The 25,238-nt window shown below is 33.7% G+C and overlaps 1 protein-coding gene across 6 annotated transcripts in view; it reads left to right on the top strand.

Moving 5' to 3' along the window:
* NT5C2 (5'-nucleotidase, cytosolic II) overlaps window positions 1-25,238 on the top strand; it is a 136,858-nt gene that overhangs the window by 63,788 nt on the left and 47,832 nt on the right. For 4 of the 6 annotated variants that reach the window (XM_074233804.1, XM_074233803.1, XM_074233805.1 and 1 more), the window contains exon 3: window positions 4,193-4,287. In XM_074233804.1, coding sequence (XP_074089905.1) covers window positions 4,193-4,287 — 95 coding nt within the window. The remainder of the gene's footprint in view (window positions 1-4,192; window positions 4,288-25,238) is intronic. The other 2 variants (XM_074233801.1, XM_074233802.1) reach the window with 1 other exon arrangement.

The raw sequence follows: 25,238 nt of genomic DNA on the forward strand, positions 1-25,238 counted from the left end.
AGGGTTAAAATAACAAGATTTGATTCACTTTTTTTTGTTTTTGCTTCTCAGATATCAGAAAAAAATGCAATTTCATTCTTAAAAGTTCTGAGTGAAGGAGTTCAAAAATGAAAAACAAGAGTGGTGTAGGATGCTTGCTTCTAGACAGACTTTTATTTAAGCAATATGTTTTGTTTCTGAACCCAAAGATCTTTTTTTTAAAATTTTTATTAAAGATATTATTTGAGTTTTACAATTTTCCCCCAATCTTGCTTCCCTCCCCCACCCCCACCCCACAGATAGCACTCCGTCAGTCTTTACTTTGTTTTCATGTTGTACCTTGATCCAAATTGGGTGTGATGAAAGAGAAATCATATCCTTAAAGAGAACAGAATTCTCAGAGGTAACCAGATCAAACCATAAGACATCTGGTTTTTTTTCCCCTCAATTAAAGGGAATAGTCCTTGTACTTTGTTCAAACTCCACAGCTCCTTATCTGGATACAGTTGGCACTCTTCTTTGCAGACAGCCTAAAATTGTTCCCATTTGTTGCGCTGATGGAATGAGCAAGTCCTTCAAGGTTGAACATCACTCCCATGTTGCTGTTAGGGTGTACAGTGTTTTTCTGGTTCTGCTCATCTCACTCAGCATCAGTTCATGCAAATCCCTCCAGGTTTTCCTGAAATCCCTTCCCTCCTGGTTTCTAATAGAACAATAATGTTCCATGACATACATATACCACAGTTTGCTAAGCCATTCCCCAATTGAAGGACATTTACTGGATTTCCAATTCCCAAAGATCTTTTCAAAGCTCACCTCTCATACCTTCCCTATGATTTTAAAGAAAGGTTTATTGATGTCTTTTTTTTAATATCACAGTCATTTGCTAATAAATAACTGTTCCCAAGCCTTCAAACAAAATAAAGTGAAAAAAAAAAACCCTAAATATTATCAGGACAACTTCAGAGGGCAGAACAAGACTATTACAAAAGATGCAACAAGTTATGAAAATCATGTGACATATTGTAGATGTGTAGCAATGATGTCCACTTTTGAGAAAAGGTTTAAATACTCCTAAAATGTTCATGTTCAACATTAGTAGAGTTAATAAAGTACATAATGACTTGAAATGTAGATATTTATAACTTGATTGTATTAAATGCTTTTCTAGGAAATTAAGATCAAAAGTTGTCCTGTTTGGTCTACTAATGACTTTTCTTGACCCTTTGTGGTACCTGAATGTACTTCAGTGAAGTTTCTTTTTCTTCCCTCTGTACTTCTGGTTATACCTACTGAAATTAGCTTTCATATTTCCACCCCTCCCCCCACAAAGGTTGATGCTCATCTGTTAATTATGTGGTTCCACGACCCTCTTGCCAGACCATACCACAAGAAAGAAAAATCTTCAACCTTTTCCTGGCTCTTATTCCAAGTCTTGATCCCTGAATATTTTAGGAGTATCAGCTGTTTAGTGTCTGATTAAGAATATGGTCCATTTGGCTCCCTAGCCTGTATTTAAGAATCCCAAGCTTCAATACTGTCATTCCCTGTGTCTCACTAGAAAATATTACTAGGTGGTAGGTGCTTGGTGGCACAGTGGATAGAGCACCGGCCCTGGAGTCAGGAGTACCTGAGTTCAAATCCTGCCTCAGACACTTAATAATTACCTAGCTGTGTGGCCTTGGACAAGCCACTTTAACCCCATTTGCCTTGCAAAAACCTTAAAAAAAAAGAAAGAAAATATTACCTTCTGTTGAGTGATTATGTCACCTGTATGATGTGTTTAGGGGAATTTGTGTGAATGAGAAAGAATAGGAACAATTATCAGAGCTGGCTGGTTGGAGTTAAATGAACTGTATAATTGTGTGATTTCATGGATATGTAAAGGAAGGATTGGTGTCCTGATTTTTCTCTGCATAATGATTTTGGCTATTTTAAAAGATTTGTAAAGGTACATTGGTTACCCCACCACTTAAAAGTAATTACCTTAGGGGGGAAAAAAAGTAATTACCTTAGGTAAGAGAACTTATTGATTGAATCAGTCAGAACCAAGTGTGAAGGGGGGGGTGTCTATGTACCTCCTTGAATCCTTCAGAGTCATAGTGAGATAGACTTGTTCATAGCCTAGGGAATTTAAGAGAAAAGAGCTGTTTTAAAATTATCAGAGGGGGGCAGCTAGGTGGCATAGTGGATAGAGTACTGGCCCTGGAGTCAAGAGGACCTAAGTTCAAATCCAGCCTCAGATACTTAATAATTACCTAACTGTGTGATCTTGGGTAAGGCATTTATTCCTTGCAAAACAAAAAACAAAAAAAATATAACTAGTCAGAGATCTTAAGAGTATTGTGGCAGAGAAAGGTCAATGTACCATAAGCATCCCAGAGCACAAGAACTGGGCTTTGAAGGAAAGCCTGGGGAAAAAAAGGTCAACTCTTCCAGGGCCTGTTAATCCTTGGATACTGTAATAGAACCCATTGTTTCATTTCTGGTAAAGTGAATTTTGCTTTTATCACAAAGTACTTAGAAGTTAACTAGAAATAGATTTAAAAAAGAATAAAATTAGGCTAAGAACCCAACCTTTGCCTTAATGTTAGAAATTTTCCTAATTGGGGATTCAGAACTTTTGTGAAGTAACTCATAACTTTTCATCTAAAATAAACTCTATCATCCTTTTGACTTAATAGAAACTATTATATCCACTTTCAGATTACTAATCTTACTCAATAATAAAAATTTCCCTAGTGTATTTAAACTGGTCTTTTCTCCTTTTCGGATAATTAAAAAAAATTAGAATAAAAGGCGAGTCTTTTCTTGGGATATATGATATGTGTTATGGAGGATATACCAAAAGGCCTAAGTCAATTTTAAGTGCAGTAGTTTAAACTCCCCTGAGACTTGTGGAATACCTTACATAAAATAATTTATTGGACACTTAATCTCTACACGTGTGCATATATATATATATATGTATATGTATATATACATATATATACATATATTTATAGTAATGCATGTATACAACAAATGATGTTATTCATATGAGATAACATGGTATGTATACAACATATACTTTACATACATACATTTACATATTCATACAGGTATAAACAGTAAGGTATGCTGTTATATGAGTTTACAAATATACATAAATTTATCTTCTATATCTATATATAGATGTAATCTCCTTTATAATGTATATATGTCTGTGTGTGTATGTGGGAGGTGTATTTATATCTTGTGTGAATGTTTGTAAGTGAAGGGCAGTTTTTTAAGCCACAGACACAGGTAAATTAGCCAGTTTTGAGATATAGTAAATTTTATCTATCCAAACTTTTCTTCAAGGCAATTGAGATGGTTTATAGGTTTAGAACTAGAAGAAACTTTAGAGATTATTTAGTTTAGTCCTTTCATTTTTAAGGCTGGAAAATGATGGTCCATTGAATTGCTGAGTCCTGCAACTAATAACTAGCAGAGTTAGGATTTGAACCCAGATCCAGCATTCCTTCCCCTTTGCCATACCTTTATTTCAAGTATTTACTGTAGTCTCTGCTGGGATGCTTGCCAAGACTTTTTTTTTTTTAAGTGGGGGGCAATTGTCAGTCTTATTGGTTGATTAGGTAATCTCTATTTGATGTGCTTGATTTAATGCTTTTCCATAGAGAATATTATGGTTGATATTTCACATATGAGAAAGGTAGATTTAGAGCTGGAAGGAAAGTCTTCTAGTTCAGCCCCTTCAATTCTGTAGTACTTGGGGCTTGGAAAGGGAAGAGTTTGTTTAAGGTCATAAAACTTGAAGCAGAGGTAGGACTTACATCCATATCCCATTTGCTCAAGGCCAGTGGTCTTTTTACTATAGCATATAACAACCCTAACTCCTGATGGGTCAGTTTTCCGTGCCTTCAAAGCAATTGTCACAAGATTGGGAACACAGAAATAGTTGTGTTACAAATTTGGAACTTGAGAGATAAAGAGTAATCATACCCTATGAGGTGTGGCATTGATATTAATATCTCTCTCCCTCACCCCCACCCCACCACATCCCTGATCTAACTCCTATCTATTTGTTTTTGTGTAATGTTTTATTTATTGTATGAACAAGATCTGGGTAGTTTATGTATAGGATCTTAATTGTGTGACCTTAAATAAAATAATTTGTAGAAGCAGCTCTGTGATAGTTTAGACATTTTAGTTGCAAAGCTAATTGACATAGATCTCTTTTTACTTCTTGTAGGGTGTTTGTGAACCGGAGCTTAGCCATGGAAAAGATAAAGTGTTTTGGTTTTGATATGGATTACACACTTGCCGGTGAGTATCATTTTATATTTGTTTAGTAGTTGGTATCTTGAAAACTGATGTCAGCCTAGTACTGTGCTAATGCCAGGTAGTTTAATAAATTATTATTTAATATACCATGTGACTGACAAATGCTTTGTCACCAGGTTAAAAGATGCCCTATTTGAATCATGTTACTTCAACAGAAACTTTTGAACTATAATATTTGCTACATAATGTTTGTGGTACTTTTAATACTGTGCCTAGTTAAAGATAAATCTGAGTATTTTTTTCCTTTCTCTATGAGGCTGTCTTTGAAGGATGAACTTTTTTACCCTTATTGTACAAATAAAGAGAAACTTTGTTTTATAAGTTTAAGTAAGTTAAAGAAAAATTGTTTCTTGAGTTTACTCTTTAAAATTTTGAGAATCATACAGATAAGAGGATTAATCCAACTATTTCTCTGTGATTAAGACACACGGAAAGCCCTTAAAACCCTTTACCTGGGGCGGCTAGGTGGCACAGTGGATAAAGCACCGGTCCTGGAGTCAGGAGTACCTGGGTTCAAATCCGGTCTCAAGACACTTAATAATTACCTAGCTGTGTGGCCTTGGGCAAGCCACTTAACCCAAAAACCTAAAAACAAACAAACAAACAAATAAATAAATAAAACCCTTTACCTTTGAGATGTCTTTTCCAAGAAATTTTTCTCTAGTTAACCAAAAACATTACATATAAATTTGTTCAGAATTCAATCCAACAAATATTTACAAAGATAACACATTCTGTAGGATTTGAAGGTTTTATTGGGCACTTCACTCAACTCTGTGATGTATTTTGTCCAGGGTGGCAGAGTGGGTACAAAGCCAGCCTGGCTGCTGAGAAGACCTGGGTTCAAGTCTTGCTTTTGATGCATGCTGTTATTATTCCCTGGAAGAGTCATTGAACTTTCAGATTCCCCAGCAGACTTTCTAGTTTGCAGGGTAGAGAAAGATTCTTAATGGAAGTCTGTGTCAAATCACAGACTTGATCCTAAAAAATAGATGATTGTTTTGTTGATTATTCCTCTTCTTATATATGAGAAAATCAAAGATTAGAGAGAAGAATCAAGAATAACATAATCTGTACAGATGGAAGCATATGATTTCACTTGTTTTTAAAAGTTTTTTGCAAGGTAATGGGGTTAAGTGGCTTGCCCAAGGCCACACAGCTAGGTAATTATTAAGTGTCTGAGGTCAGATTTGAACTCAGGTACTCCTGACTCCAGGGCTGGTGCTCTATACACTGCATCACCTAGCCGCCCCCATTTCACTTTTTTTTGTGTGGTTTTTTTCTTTTTGGTCAACTTATTTCTTTCACAGCTTGACTAATATGGAAATGTGTTTTACATGATTGCACATATATAACCTATAATAAATGACTTACTAGTTTTAGAAAAAGAAGGGGAAGGAAAATTTGGAACTAAATTTTTTTTTAAATGAATATTAACAATTGTCTTTACATGCAAGTGGAAAAAATAAAATACTATTAAAAAAGAATGATATTGTATTCTGAAGATCTTATTTTTTATAATAAGATGGAGAACAGGGAGAATTTTGACTCATACTTTCTGTGATTTTTTTTTTCTATTCTGAGTAATTAATGCAGGTTGTTTCTCTTCTCTAAGAGAAGGGAAAAGTGCTTAAAAATGTTTTTATCCTCTGCAAATTAGGAGAAATCCCTTCACAGGCACACATACACACACATATGATTTAAAGAGGGAGAAGAGAAACTTGAACTGTGTTAGAAAATTGAGGGTGGGGTGGGAGTGGGGGTTCAGGGACTGTGTGTATGGAAAAAATATAATCCATAAAAGATTGGAAAAGGAAGAACCTACTAAACATTTGGAATAAAATATTGGGATAGCCTGGACCTTTTGGAGAAGGAAGTAGGTATTTGTCTTTCAATTAGTGCGGCTATGGATCCCCAGGTGCTGTTACATGAGGGATTATTCAAAAAGGATTAGAGGAGAAGGACTAATAGAGGAGTTTAGTGACTCCCCACTGAGGGTTACTGAGACATATATTTGATTCCCTGATAACAATAAAAAGATCTGTTACTTATCTAGGACATATATTCAAGATGTCAAAGGGAACCCTCTCAAGATTTGTCAAACCTGATAATTATTACCTACTTCTGATAATTTCCAATGGTTATAAACAATCTTTCCAGAAGAAATATATCATTATTAAGGATTTGGAAGTTGTAGAAAAGAAATTAGAATCCTTAGTAACAGAGCTGGTGTTTTTATCATGTCTAATGATAAAAGGCAAGGGGGAGGGAGAAAAATTTGGAATTCAAAATTGGAACTCAAAAAATTTAGAGAAAATTCAGATTTGGTAGTAAACAGTTAGTTGTTGTTATTGTTTAATGATGTTTGAAAATGAGATTTAGATTTCTGGACCACATCTGAAAATGTAAGAATAACTGTCTCCTGACCAGGGATGGAGTATATCCAACAAGGTTGGTAAGACTATATTTTCATCTGTCTTATACATCTAATCAGAAGGGATTTAAACCAAAAAAGAAAAAGAAATCTAAAACTGCTTACTTATTTTCACCAAGCTAGATATCATTGAATGTAGCTATAATCTAGAAAGAAGAATATTAATAGAGATGACCAGAAATTTACATGACTTTAAAGAGGAAAGCACCAAAAATAAACCTGTGTCTTCAGATTTCTATTAATTATATTCAAGTCATTTAATGAATGCCTGAGGCATACACCTTTACAGCCTTTTCATGGACTGAATGAAGAGGGCAGCTGCAGGTCAGGGCCATCTGGACAGTGACATTTTTTGTCATGGACATGAGACTGACAACTACTTCCGAACAATAATGCCTAGGAATAGTAGAGAAACTGACACTGCCTTCACAGAAATTTTATACCATTCTGACTCTAGAGACTTTGCCTAGACTTCCTATATTGCAGTCTATTGTGTTTTTGAAAGGATTGGAGAGAAGGGAGTGAAACTATATTCATAGTGCCTAGCATATAGTTGACACTTATTAAATATTTGTTAAATTGAATCTAATTGAATTTCTTTACCCTCTTTATTGTTCAATACTGTTATGAATAAAATGTTTTTGTTACGTTGACAGTGGGAGTCTTGGTTGGCTAGCCCATGAGTAAACTGATACATGTTGGAAGTGATCTAAGTTTACCAGGGCTTTTAAATATTGGGAGTCAAAAGAGGAATATTCAAAGAGTAGTAATTATAGCCAAGTTGTTTCTTCATTATTGGGAGGTGGGGTTGACTGATTGAGATATCTAAGGAGTCAATTAGAATAACCAAGTGACAAATGGCAGATTTAGAGGCAGGGAAAGAAGAGAGACATAGAGGATATTAAAAGTCATTTTAGGATATTAAAAGCCTACCAGATAAATTGAGATTGGCGATGACTGGACCTTTGAAGGCAAATTTTGACAGTTCTAAAACAAGAAGAGTTTGGAAAAGTATTAAGTAGAGGAGCAGTAATTCATATTCTTTTTGTTCATTTTGAACATTACTAAATTATGGTACTCGGGTTCTGATATTACTTAAATGAGTTATATAAATAATAACAATACCAGTAATTCAACATTCCCAAAAATAAACAGTATGATTTATATGTTGCATACATGGGCCTCTTTTTTTCTAACCTATTTATCCTTTATGGCCTTGATGTTTTCTGTGTTTTCTTAATAGATGCAGCAACAATATTTAGTTACTACATGTGTATGTATATTTTTATGTATAGATGTATGTATTTGTGGTGTGTGTACATACATGCACATACAAACATACATTTGTTTCTTTTTGTTCAAAATATTTTTAATTGAATATAAATTGAGAGACATATAACTTTAGCTTAAGTTTTGGGTTTAATTATGCTCCTTACGGGGAGGGGAGGCTAGGTGGCGCAGTGCAGAAAGCACCGGCCCTGGAGTCAGGAGTACCTGGGTTCAAATCCGGTGTCAAACACTTAATAATTACCTAGCTGTGTGGCCTTGGGCAAGCCACTTAACCCCATTTGCCTTGCAAAAACCTAAACAAACAAACAACAAAAATTATGCTCCTTAGTCTGACTCTGTGACCTTTAGAAGAAAAAAAGTTTTAGTTTCTTTAATCTAACCTTTGTTTTATGTAATTATACATTCCTTCTCTTTGAATTATTATCGGGTCTAACTCTTTTAGTTTGTCTGATTTATTTAGAAAAAACAAAACAAAACATTTTTTGACAGTTACCAAACTGATACATTAAGGTAATAATGTGGATTGTGTATAACTGTCTTTTAACAATAGGTTTGATAAAGTATCTCAAACTATGCTTGTGTAAAAAGGGTGGAGAGATGTGGCTTAATCACAGTACAGTTAAATGGATCCAAAAACTGAAAGGTTGGACTTGGAGTAGTTGTTAATGATTCATTTTCACCTTATGGAGTGGCACTGAAATCTCTGTTATTATTGTTTAGTCTTGACCAATTCTTCATGACCCTTTTTGGGATTTTCTTGGCCAAAGATACTTGGAGAAGTTTGCCATTTTCTTCTTGAGCTCATTTTATAGATGAGGAAATTAAGGCAAACAAATTAATGACTTACCCAGGGTCACATAGCTATTAAATGTCTGAGGGTTGGATTTGAACTCATCTTCTCAATTCCAGGCTTGATGCTTTATCCACTGTTCCATCTAGCTCCCTGAGATCTATGACCTTGGACTTTTTTTTCCTTAATATTTTCTCAGTCATTTGAGTAAAGGCATAGATGACCTGCCATATTTACAGATGACTTAAGTCAGGAGGAATGACAGATTCCAATAATATGTTAATAGACTAGAATAACAATGGATGTAATCCCAGAAGATAAAATTTAATAAGGACACATTTAAAACATTAAACATATTTTAAAAAAAACTTCATAAGCATAGGAAGGTAGAAGTGTGATTTTTCAGACTTTTTTTTTCTGGATGTTTTAATTATCTGAAAGCTCAATAGGAATAAGCATGTGAGGTAGCATGAAAAAAAGTTAATTCAGTTTTATGCTCCGTTGGGGAAAACCTAGCTTCCAAGCAATAAGGAGGTGATGAGCTTACTGTAGTTGGCCAAGTCATTTATTTCACATCTAGAGGGTTGTATTCAGTTCTGGGTCTTTCAATTTAGGAAGAACATTAATTAATGTTCTGGAGGTCATCTAGAGATGGGCAACCAGGATGGTGAAAGGCCTTGAGTCCATATCACATGGATATGGGTTAGAAAAATAGGGAGAGTTTTAGCCAGTACTTAACCCAGTATCTAGCATATGATAAATATTGAATAAAATGTTCGTCAAATGAATAAGTTAATGAATCAGGAGACTGGACAGGCAGGAGAAAAGTTTGAAGAGTTCGTCATGTTCAAGAGGCATTAGACTGGTTATAATTGTTTGGCTGTGGCGGGGGGAGGGTGAAAGTGGCAGAGGGGCAGATTTAGCTTCCATTTTAGAACGGGTGTCTGCTCGTTAGCACTGACTAAGAGGGTACTGACGACTTCATTAAATAAGGAAATCACTCTTTCTGGAGGTCATAGACAGCTTGGAGTGCATGTTGTAATGAGTAGATGACTTTTCAGCTGATATCCTTAATGAAATTGAGTGATTTTGTTATAATTGGTAATAGAATTACTTAGTTCTTTATTGTTACTGTAGCCTGATTTTTAGGGTAAATGATAAGGTGAAAACATATTTCTTTAGAGGGTAATGGTAAAGAATCATTTAAAATTATTTATGTCTCCTAAAAATAAGGAAGGAAATAATGAAGATTGAGTGTATTGTTAGATGCTTAGGAATAAAACTTTCTGAACTTCTGTTCTCAGAACAATCTCTTTCAAAAAATATGATAGAATTTGGCTATTAGACAAATAAGTTGATATGAGTAGGATGGTTTTCATATTTTCTTAATTTGGGAATGGAGAAATGTGGTTACTTATGTTGAAAAATTTTCCATTATTTCTTCAATAAAATAATTTTAATAAGTATCAGTTACTTTGGAATAAAGAATGTTGTGATGTCTAGTAAAATAACTGAACAATCTGATAGACTTGCTGGAGATAATAAAGACAAAGTGAAATAGTCCTCCTTGCCTTTTGGGTGCCTCCATCTTATTTAGAGGAGATGAAGGGTGTTTGGTATGTAAACAGTTTTCTTATACTTGTTACCTTGCTTGAAAAGTAAGACACATTTCAAATAATACATAATTCATATGTATATTAGAGATGGTTTTGATGGGGCAGGGAAGGAAGCTAGATATAGATATTTTAAAATTTTTAAGTTTCTTCAAGTTTGCCTTATTTATTTTTCCTTAAGAAGCAATATTATTGCATTCCTGTGCTATTGTTCATCCCTCTACCAGTTGATGGTCACATACCTTGTTCTAAGTTTTTGCTTTTTGCTGCAATGAATATTTTGGTATATTTTGGTGCGGGACCTTTCTATCATTGACTTTCATAGGACAGTAATGGAGTCCCTAGGTTAAAGGATATTGGATAGTTACCTGTTTTGCTGCTTAATTTTGTAATGTTATAATGTTGTGTTCAGTTTCAAATGGGAAAATGTCTTCTGATTAAATGAATGACAATCAAAGTTCTTCTGTCACTAACACATCAACATAAATCACATTCTGACAAACTGCTAATCTGTAAAACGTGATTTCTTAAGGAGCAAAATGTTAGCCAACAGCTGTTGAGAAAGTGAGAACAAGTCTGGGTGAAAGATGTTGGAGCCATAATGCTTCTTTCTCTTTTGTAGGAATCATTACATTCAATCTTAGTGGGACCTCTAAATCATCACTGTATTTATAGTAAGGAGAATGAAGAAATATTATTCTGAACTTTGTAACATGGAGAATATGGAAAATATGGAAAAATGAAAACTTCTTTCAATTGAATTAAGAATTTAGGTCTTTATTGATGACCTTGATAAATGTACAGTGCCTAAAGTGAAAAATCCTAAGTTAGCAATATCAAATTTTCAGAAATCTTGATGATATTGCTGAACTATTTACAACTCTAGTAGGATGAATGAGGATAGGGGGAGAATAATGCACTTTGAGGGAATTTGTGAAATGTGCAACACTTTTTTAGTATGTCCTTTTTATTAATGCTTGTAACAATTTTTGATAAAATTAAGATGCTATTTTTTTATGAAGTGTATAAATATACTGTCAGCTCTCTTTGTGATTCTTAAGATATCAGGAGCAAAAGAATTAGGATTCCGATTTTCTTTGAAATCTAAATCACATTTAGGTTTTTAAATTCTTCTCTGCTGAGTCTTTTAAGTATGTAGCAAGCCAAGCACCTTGTTTCCAATAGAAATATATTTTTTCTATAGGAATAAATGGATACCATTGCTGGTGTTCACATCACAGCAAGTCCTCTAAAACCTAGCCAAGAGGAAGGAACATAGTCTTCAAACTCTAGATTTTTTTTTTGAAGGTAAGAACCTACAAGCATAAAGAAGCAGTGATTCCTTTCTTATATTATAGAAATAGTGGTAATCTCTGAAAGCCAGAAAACATTTTACTTTTACATTTGAGCATTATACTTTAAAGTTTTTTCCTGTGTGCAAAAATTGTTGACCTGATTTTGATTTTATAGTTAGTAAAGAGCATTTTAGAGTAAGTAAAAGAACTTAGAAATTATCTGTCCTTTTAAAATATTTTATTGATGCTCTTTTCTTTATTTTTTATATCATTATCATTTCCCAATGACTTCCCAATTAAGAGAATTCTTTTTTGTAATAACTAAGTACAGTCAAGCCAATCAGATCTTTCGGCACAGAGATGCAAGGTGTGCTTCACCAACCAGTGTGCTCAGGTCATAATATAGTGGTGCTAAAAGTCCTAAAAGCTTTCATGTTGTTTTTCTTTGCATTGTTGTGGTCATCACATAAGTTGTTCCAGATCTTTTTATTTTTGTTCTGCCTTAATTTATACAGACCCTGTCAGTTTTCTTCAAATTCTTCATATTTGTGACTTCTAAATATTTAATGTATAATAATAGTACATTCACGTACCATAGTTTCTTTAGTCATTTTCCTGTTGAGGGGCACCCACTTTCTCTTCTTTGCTACTTTAATCGTGTGTGTGTGTGTGTGTGTGTGTGTGTATTTGTGTACACCTGTAATTTTTTTCTTTTGTCTTTGAACTCCCTGTGGTATATCTTTCCATCAGTGATATTGCTGTATCCAAAGGTCAAGCTCCTTCATTTTTAGAATTGAGGAAAATGAGTACTGTATACTTTTTAAAACATCACTTTATTATTTAATATTTTTTTCTTTTACATAGAAGAATAGCAACAACGACAAAAATACAATTCAGTTAAATATCAGTTCATCAACTCAGGCCAGTAGTATTTGTAACACTTCATATTTTTAGTATTTTACTATTTCAAAGATAGGAAGAGGAAGTATATTATAAAACATTTAATATCCTTGGAAATTTAAGGTTAAATAGCATTATAATATGGATAACTTGCCTTATTTTTATTAATGCTAAATATATCAAAATATAATTTTTAAAAGTTTTTTTCAAGACCTTGGAAAATATACCAAAAAAGTCTACATTCAAATACTTTTCTTTTGAAACAAAAGGAGTAAAATGAAAATTATTATTTTTTTACTTACATTTATCGATGGTTCCAAAGTAGCTTGTATAAACATACTAAGAAACCAGACAAAGACTATGTTGGGGGGAAGAGGAAAAAGAAGTTAGCTAATAAGATTCTGCTTCCCCAATGCAAGTATTATTATTATTCTTTGTTGTTATTATTATTTAGAAAGCTGTGGTTGACAACTAGCTTGCTGGCAGCACTAGTGGTCTGGCATTTTGCTCATTAGCCTTTCATGCCTGGTATATACTCTGACCATGTTTTATTAGATTTGGAATGGATTCAACAAACTTGACATTTAAATGAACATTTTTTGCATGGTGTGCTTACTTAGACAGAAAGCTTGGACACTTTGACCAGTTGTCTGTCAGTATCTTAAATCCTTGCCAGATTTGCTGGCATTAAAGACACTTGAATAAATCAGTGCTGAGGGGAGCTATCTGTAACAAATCCTAGAACATTTTATCATCCATAGGAATATCATGCAAATTTTCTTTTCCATGTCTTTTTTTCCTCTAAAAATATTTTGCTGTTTTCCTTTTGTAAACATGTGTTTGTTACTATTTTTGTCTCCCTCTCCCCAAACCATCCTTAACAAGTAAGCAAAGTCACATCAGACAAGTCAGTATCCTCAGTCAGTTTTAGGCAAGGCTCCTCCCCATCAGGACTTCTGAATTCTTCCCTGGTCACAGAAATGGAAGCTTCGGTTCTGTAGAATTCATTTCTCATCCTGTGCTGGTTGTACCAGGTTTCTCAGTGGATTGATAATATTCTGTCAGGAATTGGGGAATCCTCTCCCCTTACAGTTCTCTTCCCTTGCAAAGCACAGCTACAGAAATTTTTGTTTGTGTGGGACCTTCCTTTTATCTTTTGTGTCCTTGGGCTACATGTCTCATAATTTCTAGGTAAAAGAATATTGTTACCATGTTCAAATATCAGAAGGGTTGTCCTGTGGGATAGGGATTAAACTTTATCTGCTTGACCCCAGAACTTAGACCAATAAGTGGGAGTTGTAGGGAAAGATTTTGATTCAGCAAAAACAAGAATTTTATATGCATATTACTTTTAAAAAATATTTTATTAAAAAAAGTAGTGAATATCAGTACAAGTAATAGCCTTGCTTAGTAACTCCTTTCATTTTGGTTGATTTCATTGCATAAAGCATCATGATTTTTCCTTCATTCCCCTACAAGTCCCCTTCCAGTTTTCTTTGTCCATTTTTTTTACTCACTTTTCCTCTTTGGGGGTTCTAGCTTTTATGTATCCTATCCTTTGAATTCTGCTCTTTGAATTTTGGATTTCAAAAAGATCTTTCCTGGTTACTTTTTATTCATTTATATTAGTCTTAGTGTCTTTCCATTGTTTCTTTACACTAATGTATCAATGTTTATTTAAACACTCCTTTGTTTTTTTGAAATTTAGATTTCTTCAAGTTTTTTCCCCATTATATATAATGCTGCTAAGAAAATCTTTGGATATAAATCCTTTAAAAAAATTTCTCTGTAACTCATATGTATATTCTTTATAAGTCAGGGTATATTCCCAACAAAGGAATTATTAGATCAAAGTATATAATAAGTTTTCTATTATTTTCTTTTTTCCTTTTTGAAATTTATTTTTTGTTACATTTTAAGTTCTGAATTGTCTCTCTTTCTCCCCACTCTGCACCTAGAGAAGGCCACTATTTGACACAGATATATTTTTAATAAATGATATGTGTGTTATATAAATATATATATGCACATATAAAATGTACTGTGCACATTTCTATTTATCAGTTCATTCTCTGGAGGTAGATAATATCTTGGTCCTTTTTATTTGATTTGAGTATTTAAAAATACAAAGATAATTTAGTCATTTACAGTTATTCTTTAAACAATATTGTATTATTATGGTATATAGTGTCTCTTGTTTCTACTTATTTCACTCTTCATTATTTCATGCAACTCTTTCCGTGTTTTTCTAAAATCAACCTGTTCATTTCTTATAGCCTAGTAGTTTTCTATCATAGTCATATACCACAACTTATTTGATCATTCCCCAATCAGTGTACATCCCTTCAATTTCTAGTTCTTTGCCACTACAAAGGGAGCCGCTATAAATATTTTAGATTATCTATATATTCTCAGTTCACCACCATTAATTTCAAATTAATGCCTTACTAATGTCATATTAATTTCAAGAAGGAACTAAGAGTTATTCCAAAGTGGAATGGGCTACTTTGGAACTTAGTAAGTTTTTTGTCATTGGAAGTTTTAAAAAGGAGACTGATCCATGAGGAATAATGCAGAGGAGTATACTTTAGTTTAGAATTGATCTTTGTCAGTGACTTTGCAATCTTTTGGGTATGAGATTTTCTATAAATATAAAAGTCTCAGGGTGGCTAGGTAGCATAGTGGATAGGGCACTGACCTAGAGTCAGGAAGACCTGAGTTCAAATCCAGTCTCAGACACTTAATTACCTAGCTGTGTGACCTTGGGCAAGTCACTTAACCCTATTGCCTTGCCAAAAAAAAAAACCCAAGCAGAAACAAAAGAAAAAAAATAATATAAAAGTCTCATGGACCTCACATGGTAAGTTATAGTTATATCTATTGCTTAAAAAAATACATGACTGGAATTGGACCCTTTGCAAATGACATCTGAAAGCCTTTCCAAACTCTAAGATACTTTATATAGGAATGATGACTGACTTGGCATGCTGATTTAATTTCCTACGGCAAGTGTGAGGTCAGCTCAAGGCCTACCCTATCTGATGTTTTCGGTCTAACAGGAAATCTCCCAAAGGTAAGCATAGTACAAAATGTAACCTCAACAATCAGTGTGGGTCAGCATCTTCAAAGAAGACCAGGAGAATACTTGAGGCACCATGACAATATTTTATTTCTCTTGCTGCCTGGAAAATGTTAAAATTGCAGTTTACCTCTAAGGTCAACCAAATATGTTGTCCTCTTCTTCTTCTTCTTCTTTTTTTTTTTTTTTTTGAGTTTTACATATGAGACATGAGTTGTTGCACCCTCAGTAAAAGGTAATGGATATTAGATGAGATGTGAAAGTATTCTGCTTTTTGAGGAATTTGTCATATTGCTGTTCATGGATTCATAGAAATATATGATTAACTTTTAAGGGGAGACTAATTTTATAAGAAAAAATTATCATCTTTATCATAATTTGTTACCATATTTTCCATCAAAAGGGGTTTTATTTTCTCTTACCACAATGGAATAAGATAGATAAGTTGACTTGTATAAATTATTAGATTAAAAATCAACCAGAAATATCGAGTGCACAATATACAAGAAAAAGGTAAGGGAATTATATTTGGTACTAGATTCCAAGTTTCTTTTTTCTTTTTTGTCAAATCCATGAATGAAGGGGGCTAATGTCATTTATCCTTGTGGTGAATGACTTCCTATAGCTGATAAGGTATTAATTGTGTAATGTGACTATTAAATAATAAAAATACTTTTAAAAATACACACTATTAGAATTTATACATCCAAATAAACACATCCCTCAAGAAAGAAGTTTCAGAACTATTTCATGCAATGACAGCATCAGGAGAATAAAGGTGAAGCTACTCAGGGTCACTCTCTGAACTCTGACACGGACTGTTGGATTATGTGCAAGTCATTTAACTGATCTGACCTTCAGTTTCCTTCTATGCAAAAATGACAGTAATATTAGCATTTCCTACCTTCAAGTTTGGTTTGGGGTAAACTTTTTTGCAAGTATGATACATTGTTTTGAAATAATATTTATTTAGGGGCAGTTAGGTGGCACAGTGGATAAGAGCACTGGCCCTGGAGTCAGGAGTATCTGAGTTCAAATCCAGTCTCAGACACTTAATAATTACCTAGCTGTGTGGTCTTGGGCAAGCCACTTAACCCCATTGCCTTGCAAAAAAAAAAAAAGAAAAGAAAGAAATAATATTCATTTGGTACTTTAAATTCTGGTGTATTGGTTTAAAAAATCAGTAAGCTAATATCATTCAACAAACTTTATTAAATGCTCACTTTGAGATCTTTGACATTTTTTAATTATTTCTTAATTTTTTAATTTTAGAGTAGTTTGCTCTTTATATTTGTAATGTATGCAGTGATGCTTTAAATAACTAGACTTTTCCCATTTTATCAGACTATATTTCTTGAGTTGTCCTAAGGAAAGTAGTGATTTTTGTTGTTCAGTCGTTTTTTTAGTTGAGTCCAATTTTTCATGACTTCATTTGGAGTTTTCTTTGCAAAGATACTGGAATGATTTGCCATTTTCTTCTCCAGCTCATTTTACAGATGAGGAAACTGAGGTACACAGGGTTTAGTGACTTGCCCAGGTTCATACAGCAACTAAGTGTCTAGGCCAGAAGTGAACTCAGGTTTTCCTGACTCCAGACCTAGAATACTTGCTGTTGTATGACTTGGTTGCCCACTGATGGTTATACCTGCTTTAATGTTGTCTTTTTTAATGTTTGTATCTCAAGTGTTTATAGTTCTCATTTTAATTTCTTTGACCCAACATACTACTCCATATTTCCTAAAAAATCTTTGATATCAATAAGACTGATGCTTTTTAGGAATTGACTTTTTATTCAAGGCTTTACAATTTGAAAATACTCTATAGCAACACTTAATTTGTAATCTTTTTATGCAAGTTATTGCTAATCAAATACTCTTCTACTCTATTGCATTTGTCTCTAAATGTGTGGAAAGTGTTTAAGCAGTTATTTGAAACCATCCATGAAGTAAGTATATATTCTTCTATACATAGTAGTTATTTGCACTTTTGTTGTTTTAAAAATTAAGAAAAAATCCAGATAAAAATCTGTCCTATATAGTTCCCAAATTAAAGCATAGTATTTCTGTATAGTAGAATTTATCAAAAAAATAGTAGAGGGAATGAAAGGCAAAATGCAAATGAGGTATGATATTATTTAAAAGTATCATTTAAAAAGCTGCTCAATATTTTTATCCCACAATATACTAATGGTCCTAGAATCAAAGAAAGAAATCTCTATTTCTTGGTAGCCAATGAGAAATTTTTTTCTACTTCTACTTCCCCTCATTTATTTGAAAAAGGTAAGCCTGATACCTTTTTGTCTTATTAGACTTTTCTTAATTATTGGACGTTGAATTCTTTGGAAATACTGAAGTTTGTAGATTTAGCATTGAAGGAGCCTTAGAAATTATCTTCTCCAGCCCCTTATTTTTACAGATGAGAAAACTTAGACCCAGACAAGTTCAATGATTTCCCCAAGATCATCTATGTAATCAAGTGAAAAGAACTGGGATTTAAATTGCAAGCCCATGTTCTTGGACAAAAAACTCAGGACTTTTACATTTTCTACATTTTTTTCGGATTACTGTAAACTGCTTTTGTTCTTGTAACCTAATAATATGTTTAGGAGAGTTTTCTTATACCTACCTGAAAAGAATAAGAAAACTATTTCATGAAATGGGGGCCATTTGTAGGTAGGTACTTATTACACTGAGAAAGAATTTGGTCATTTGTGATATAGAAGTATTAAATATTGACAAACTGTTTAGATTCAAGGTTTTGCCTACTTGACGTCTTCCTATAATCTTTACTTTTTTTCAGTGTTGTAGCAGTGTACAACATACTTTTCAGGGCCTTTCAAAATTAAGAAAAATTGCTTAAGAAAACTGACTTCCTTTTCTATCCAGTGCCTACCTGTATACATGGTCACCTTCCATTCATTTTTATGAGTTTATCTGTCTGCCAGCTAATAATTCATGGAACCATATTCACATCTTAACTGGTCTTGACTTGTGAATAAAAGTTGAATGTGATTTTTTTTTAAAAAGTCTTAAGCAAAATTAAAATTATTCTATTGCTTTTCCTTGCATCACTTTTAAAAACAGTTTTATACATGGCTTTCCTTTATCCTTTTTTCTTTTATATGCTTATAGAGTTTCTTACTATTTATTTTGGGGATCCTGATTATTAATGAACAAAATAATTATAATGGAGTCAAAACTGTTTAGCAAAAAAAGATTTAGCAAAAAAGGCTTGGAGATCAAACGTGATATGTCAAAGGTCATGTGCAGAGTTACTTGGGAAGGCTGTAGAAGGATGAGATTTTTGAGAAAGATATGGTGATGTTCATTATTACTATTATTTTGAACATTTGTTGGGGGGTAGTTATGTGAAAGGATTAGTCTAAGGTTATTCAAATTGTTATTACATTATAGTAGGGGATTGGGTCAAAGTAATCTTCCAACTCTTTAAGTTTTATATTTCTTTGCTTTGATTTTCTTTTATTTCCTTGGGATGCATGTTTTTGCAGCAACATTTTCCAGGATACTTTGTGATTGTTGAAACGTGAGTATCTCTTTTGGATTTCCACTTGAATTGCCTTTCATTTCTTTAAGACTTTTTTAAAATGGTGATCAGAAATTCAGTAAGTTTTAGTTAACTATCATAGTGCTCCAAGATGTTGGTTATAACAGTATGCTAACCCATCTATCTGTACTAGTCCCTTTTCCATTTTTGTCAAACATTTCACAGACATTTATTGAGTTTCTATTGAATTTTTAAAAATGCATCTAACAGCTATTTCAGATCTTTATTTCTGAATTTTCTTTTTTTAGTTGAAAAACAGAATATTAATTACATTAGTGATTTTAGTTTGTCAGTTTTGATCATTGAAGCAGTGCTGACATGCTTTTCTGGTTCATCAAAACAGTCTGTATTAGAGAAAAGTTTAAATTTTTCAGGATGTAAATCTTTAATTTATATTTAATTTGAAAATCTGTATTTATTTAAATTTCCTTTTGCATTTAACTTAGGCATGATATTCATTTACTAGTTAGTTTCATTAATGTGTTATAAAACTCTTCAGACCTTCCTTATTGCTGTGGTATCTTGATAAGACACCTTTGGCAGTCTGATTTTATTATTCTCAGTGAATTAATATTAGTCTGGTTATTAAGGCCAGTATATTCAAATATAACATTATACTTTCAATCTGATTCTTTAATCTTATAAATTTTTCCAATTTCCAGTCACCAAATAGATTGATACTTCTTTTTGATCATTTAAAGCATGGTGGAGTGCTATAAAATCAGAGTTAGAAATTATTGTTCTAGGTCTAATTTTTGGTGTGATTAAAGAACAAAATCTATTCATGTTGAAAATTTTTTTTAAATATTCTTGAGGAAAGTAGGGAAGGGAAGAATAAGTACTTACTTAAAAATGTATAATTAAAAACCCATTACTGGCACTTAACCTACATTTAGTGTATCTTTGACTCTCTGGAGTAGGGATATTCAGTTTAATAACTATATTAATGAGTAGGGTTGTTTTTGTCATGCTTTCTTTCTCTAATCTTTTAAGTATTTATGAATCATTTACGGGTATAAACAGCCTTGGGGAAAATCTTGGAGAGGCATAGACATAATCCTACTCTCATGTAGAGTTTGTTAGGCACTCTACAAAAAGATACACTGGCTGTTTTAAAAGGTAGAGTTGGAAAGTGCAGTGAAAAGTACAAAGGTCTGTAAATGATTTATTGATTTCTTATTATCTGTTTTATAACTCCTTAAAACACAAGTCAGTATATTTGTTCTCTTTTGCTTTTCCACTGGGCATCAAATTCCCTCTCAGCAAGATCTATTTGATAAAGGAGCCAAGCAATAGGCTTTATGTACCCAAGCACATCTAAGAACACACACTGACACAAGGCCAGCTGGTCATATCTTTAATTGAAGAAGATAACCTTGTTCTTCTGAGAAGTTAATTCATGTTGCTGTAACAATTTTAGAAACCAGTAAAGTTAAATGTATCATGTTTTCACCTTGTTTTCTTCCAACTAGAATAGGCAATTGATTTCTTTAACCTTGCAAAGTTAAAATTACTGTCAAGTACAATGCAATAAAATAGCTCCATAATAATATTATTAGTTAGCAAATAGAGAAACAAAACAAGCCAGTTTGGTATTATTGCTTAAATTTTGCTCGATGCTTGCAAGGCCACTAACAAATCCTGTCCCTTTCATTTTACTTCTGGCATAATTTTTTTCCTTTTTATGCTGAAGGTCCTGTAAACCTGGAATTTAACATTTTAGGAGGGACCTCAGAGGCCATCAGGATCATCCCATTCATGAAAGGAAAGGAGCACCACAAACTCTTTACAAGAGGAAAAGTGCCCAATGATAGAATTGGACCTTGAGTGAAATTTAATTTCTTTTTTATTTAATTGATCAAGCTTGACTGGAAATAGTATTTACAAATGCAATCCATCCAAATCAGTTTCATTCTTTATTTTAAGTTTGGATATCTGGACAGAAGTTTGGGTATCTGGGGAGAAGCAGGAGCAGGCTGACATTGTGATTCCTTTATAGATTACCAGTTTAAATGTTGATTTTGAAGCAAGAAGAGAGTGTATTTTAGTTGACTTTTATGTCCTTTGAGGTCACCTTTGTTTCACTAGCTATAGTATGATAATTAGTGTCTCTTACAGGCTACATTCAGCCCTTATGTAAAAAACAATTTTAATGTGACAAGACAAATGAGAGGAGTTTCTTTCCATCTGTCTATCTTTTGACTTAATATTTCAGGACCAGGCTTGGAGTGTGTTCCAGATTCAGGGTACAAGAAAAGTAAACAGAACCTACACTATCTTCTACACCTGTATTTTGGAATATCTGATAAGGCTAATTTTAGCAATTGCAAGCCGGAGGATGTTTACACCAGGATGGCAGCGGCTCCAGTAAACACCCAATCCCTAGATGGTGCCTCCCTGTCCTGGCCCATCACAACAATTTTAAAACCAGCTTGGTTTTTTTTGTTTGTTTTTTTAACAGGGGAGCCAGTGTAACTCCTTCAAGACTGGAGTGACACTCTGCATCTGCATCTGCCTCATGTGAGTTATCATTTTGGCAGCAGCACTTTGCCTAGGCTCAGGCCTCTATTGAGGTTTGCCTTTTCTTTTTCAGGAAGCCTATAAAACTGCTACACAGTATGTATTGGCAGCAAAGGTAAAAAGTGCATGAGGGTTCCAAACTTCCCTGCACAACTTCCTGCTCATTCCAAGGGGGCTTTCTCTTCTGACACAGGTCCTGCCTGTCTATGATCAGTGACTACTCCTAACATGGGAGTTTGAGGGGTCACCTCAACAGATTTTAGTGGATTTTTTTAAATTCTTTTTTCCCCCAATCAAATGATAAAAGAAACAATATCCTTCATATTAAAAATATCTCTAAATTATGTGCTATCAATAATGATAGAACCAACACTATCTTTAAGTGCTATCAGTAACTTCAGCTTTCAAAGCTTTGGCTGTTCTCTTTTCTAGTGGAGTTATATAATCTGAGAACACTATGTGCTGTGCTAGTGGCTGATAGATTTCTCTGTGTTGGACCTTGGGGCCCTGAAAATAACGTGTCCTTTTGTCTTCGGGTTGTAGATCCATTGGGGTAGGCCTGAGGACCCTCTTTCAAGAAGAATTCAATGAGCAGGGAATCTGTGATGATTCTGTTTAGCTTCAGGCCTTGAACTGCTTTTCAGAGGCACAAAACCTCAGACCTAACAATCAGGCTTGAGGCTCTCACAATTTACTTGCCCCCAGCCTGTAAAAGGAGTTGAAACTTGAGCCCCTGCAGCTGTGCATGACAAGCCTTGAATAGGTGGCATTCCCAGTGCCCTACGAATGGCTAAGACTGTCTTCTCAGAGTCTGGGATGAGAAGGGATTTAAAAATATTTTTAGGAAGGGATTTAAGTGTATATTATTGTTTCAGGAGTAAAGGGTATTTCATTAACGCATTTCTGCAACTAGGACAGCAAATTATGATTTAAACAATTTCTCTTTGAAAGCACTGATGGAAGGATAAACTTGTTCCTGTGTTATCTTTTGCTGGCCTTGGAGCATGTCCCTCCTGCACCCTTCTTGCCCCAAAGCACGTTTACTGTGTGTAATTTTCAAGTGGACAGTTTAATGACTTGGTGGTCATGTTACTGAAATGACTATCTGGGCAGCTTGTGAGAAAATGTCAATAGCTTGTAGTCCATAATGATTAATATAGCGCTTGCTGAAATGAAGAGGGTTGTCAAGTTGGAACTTGGACTCTCTACACTTAAAATCTATTCCCACCTGTGACTAATCAGAGTTTACTTTGGACAGTGTTAGAGTAATTGGAGAGCTGTATGTTTTCACCACCAGGGATCTGATCTGATGTCTCCACTGTGATAGCCTTGTGCAATCTAGAACTCTTTCTATGGCAGTAGAGGACTTCACTGGACAGAGCACTTGATTGAAAATCAGGAGAGCTGATTTTAAGTGTCAACTCAGTTTTCTACTTGCTTTGTAAATTTGGGTCAGTAATTTACCATCTCTGAATTTTATTTTTTTCAACTAGAAAATGAGGAAACTATCACTTGTCCCTTTGAAGTGTGTTGAGTTGCACTGGAAGAAAAAGGGTCTTTATAAATTTAAGGCATTTATATTAAATGTCTTTTTCAGGAAAAACTTCAGATAGAAAAAATGCCCTTATGAATGAACCATTCTTTTTATGAAGTGCAATGCTTTTCTCCCATTGTTTCCAGAAATTGTATTTTAAAATTATGATTGTAAGTTGTGAGGATTTCTTGTTTTGTTTTGAAATTCCTGAAGAAAGTTATTGGTTTTTATTCCAAACTATTCCGAGAAGCGCCTAGGTTGTTAGCAATCATTCCATCACTCTGTAATTACCCAACCCCCTAATTAGGGAGCTTTAGTGTTTTTAGAGAGTAAACATGGTCAGTGATGTGTGAGATTAGTTTGCTTTTCCTAGGGAATTTTGAGGTGTATACAGTAACTTTTGAAAAGCAGTAGTTGAAAAAATTTAGTACAGGTCAAATCCTATTTAAATGAATTCCAAAGCATTACACAATTAAAAAAAATCTGTTTTGGCATTTTGTTGTTTCAAAATTGTGTGTTTAAAATAAATGGGTCATGAATCAAAGTCTTTTTGTTTTGTAGAAATGTTGTAATGGGATTTGATCTGTACTGGAGAATGGTTTGGAGGAAGGGGGGGTGGGGATAGTACTTGCAGTTCCCTTAGCATTAGATCAGTCAGTAGTTTCCTGCTACCTTTGATATTGGAGAGATTAACTATCTTCTAAAGGTGGTGTGGTCTTAAGGTAAGAGAATATAATCTAAAATGTCTAACCTACCCAATACCACATAGAGGACTTCAAAAGTTTGGATTTTAGTTAAAAAAAAAAAAGGTCTCAGTCTTGCAAGTGATAGCAGATAAAGGGGCACTATTAAGTTTCTACTACCTGGTAGACACAAAAAGAATCTAGTAAGTAGTTTTCCCTTTGCCATTGTCGCTTTGTAGGGGGGAGAGAGAGAGAGAGAGAGAGAGACCCCCAAGTTTGCGTTTCCATTTTTTTCATTGGCTAAATAGGATAATATTTTTTACCCCCATTATGACTTTTGAGAAGGGGGGAGGGGAAAAGAGGGAACTAATTTAAAATTTCATTGTAAGGAGAATTAACAGAACTGAGTAGGATGAAATAATGTAATAGTAATCAAAAGCAATATGTGATCAATGATAAGTAGTGGTATCATGAGACTGCATAGTTATTCTGCCTTTCTCATACCCACTTAACAAACTGACAAATTTATATGTTTATTGATATCTTCTCCATTAATCTATTTCTTCAAGCCCATTATGAAGGGAATTAATTTGCCTATACCTTCTCATACCCTTAGACCATCATTGTATCATATGACATCACCTCCTTTCATTGATTATTTTTTAAGTTTACATGCCCATGGGAAACCCAACTCTCCTATCTTTCCCTTCTGTATCAAACTATCAGTGCTGCTCCCAGTTTGCAAAATTAGACTTCATTTTTTATCTTGGTATACGAAACATATCTCACAGGTTTTATCATTTGTTGACGATCTTTTTGTCTGATTCTACTATTTATATGATGGAGTGATGCCTGCTTAAATATCTCATTTGGAGGAGAGCTATTAAAAAGAATAACATTTTCTGTGTAATGATCTGAAACCTTTTTCTAATGAAATTTTGATAGATTTAACAGTGTAACAGTCTATTAACAAATGTATATTCTGTTTAGCAAATGTAGTTGAACATATTGGTGGAAAATGAATGTAAAACCAACACAAAGTCAAAGACTCCCAAAGAAGAAAAAGAAAATTGATAAAATCATGGAAGGATTCTTGTCACACACTATTTATAAACTTCTAGCCTAATTCCTATTAGTAGTATTCTCTTGGAGAATATTCATCATGCAAATAGCCATACAATTTAGATTTTATATCCTGATAACTTGGGGCTAGGAAGGGAGAAGGTAGATA

This window comes from Macrotis lagotis, chromosome 4 (genome assembly GCF_037893015.1).
Source record: "Macrotis lagotis isolate mMagLag1 chromosome 4, bilby.v1.9.chrom.fasta, whole genome shotgun sequence".
Classification (NCBI taxonomy): Eukaryota; Metazoa; Chordata; class Mammalia; order Peramelemorphia; family Peramelidae; genus Macrotis; species Macrotis lagotis.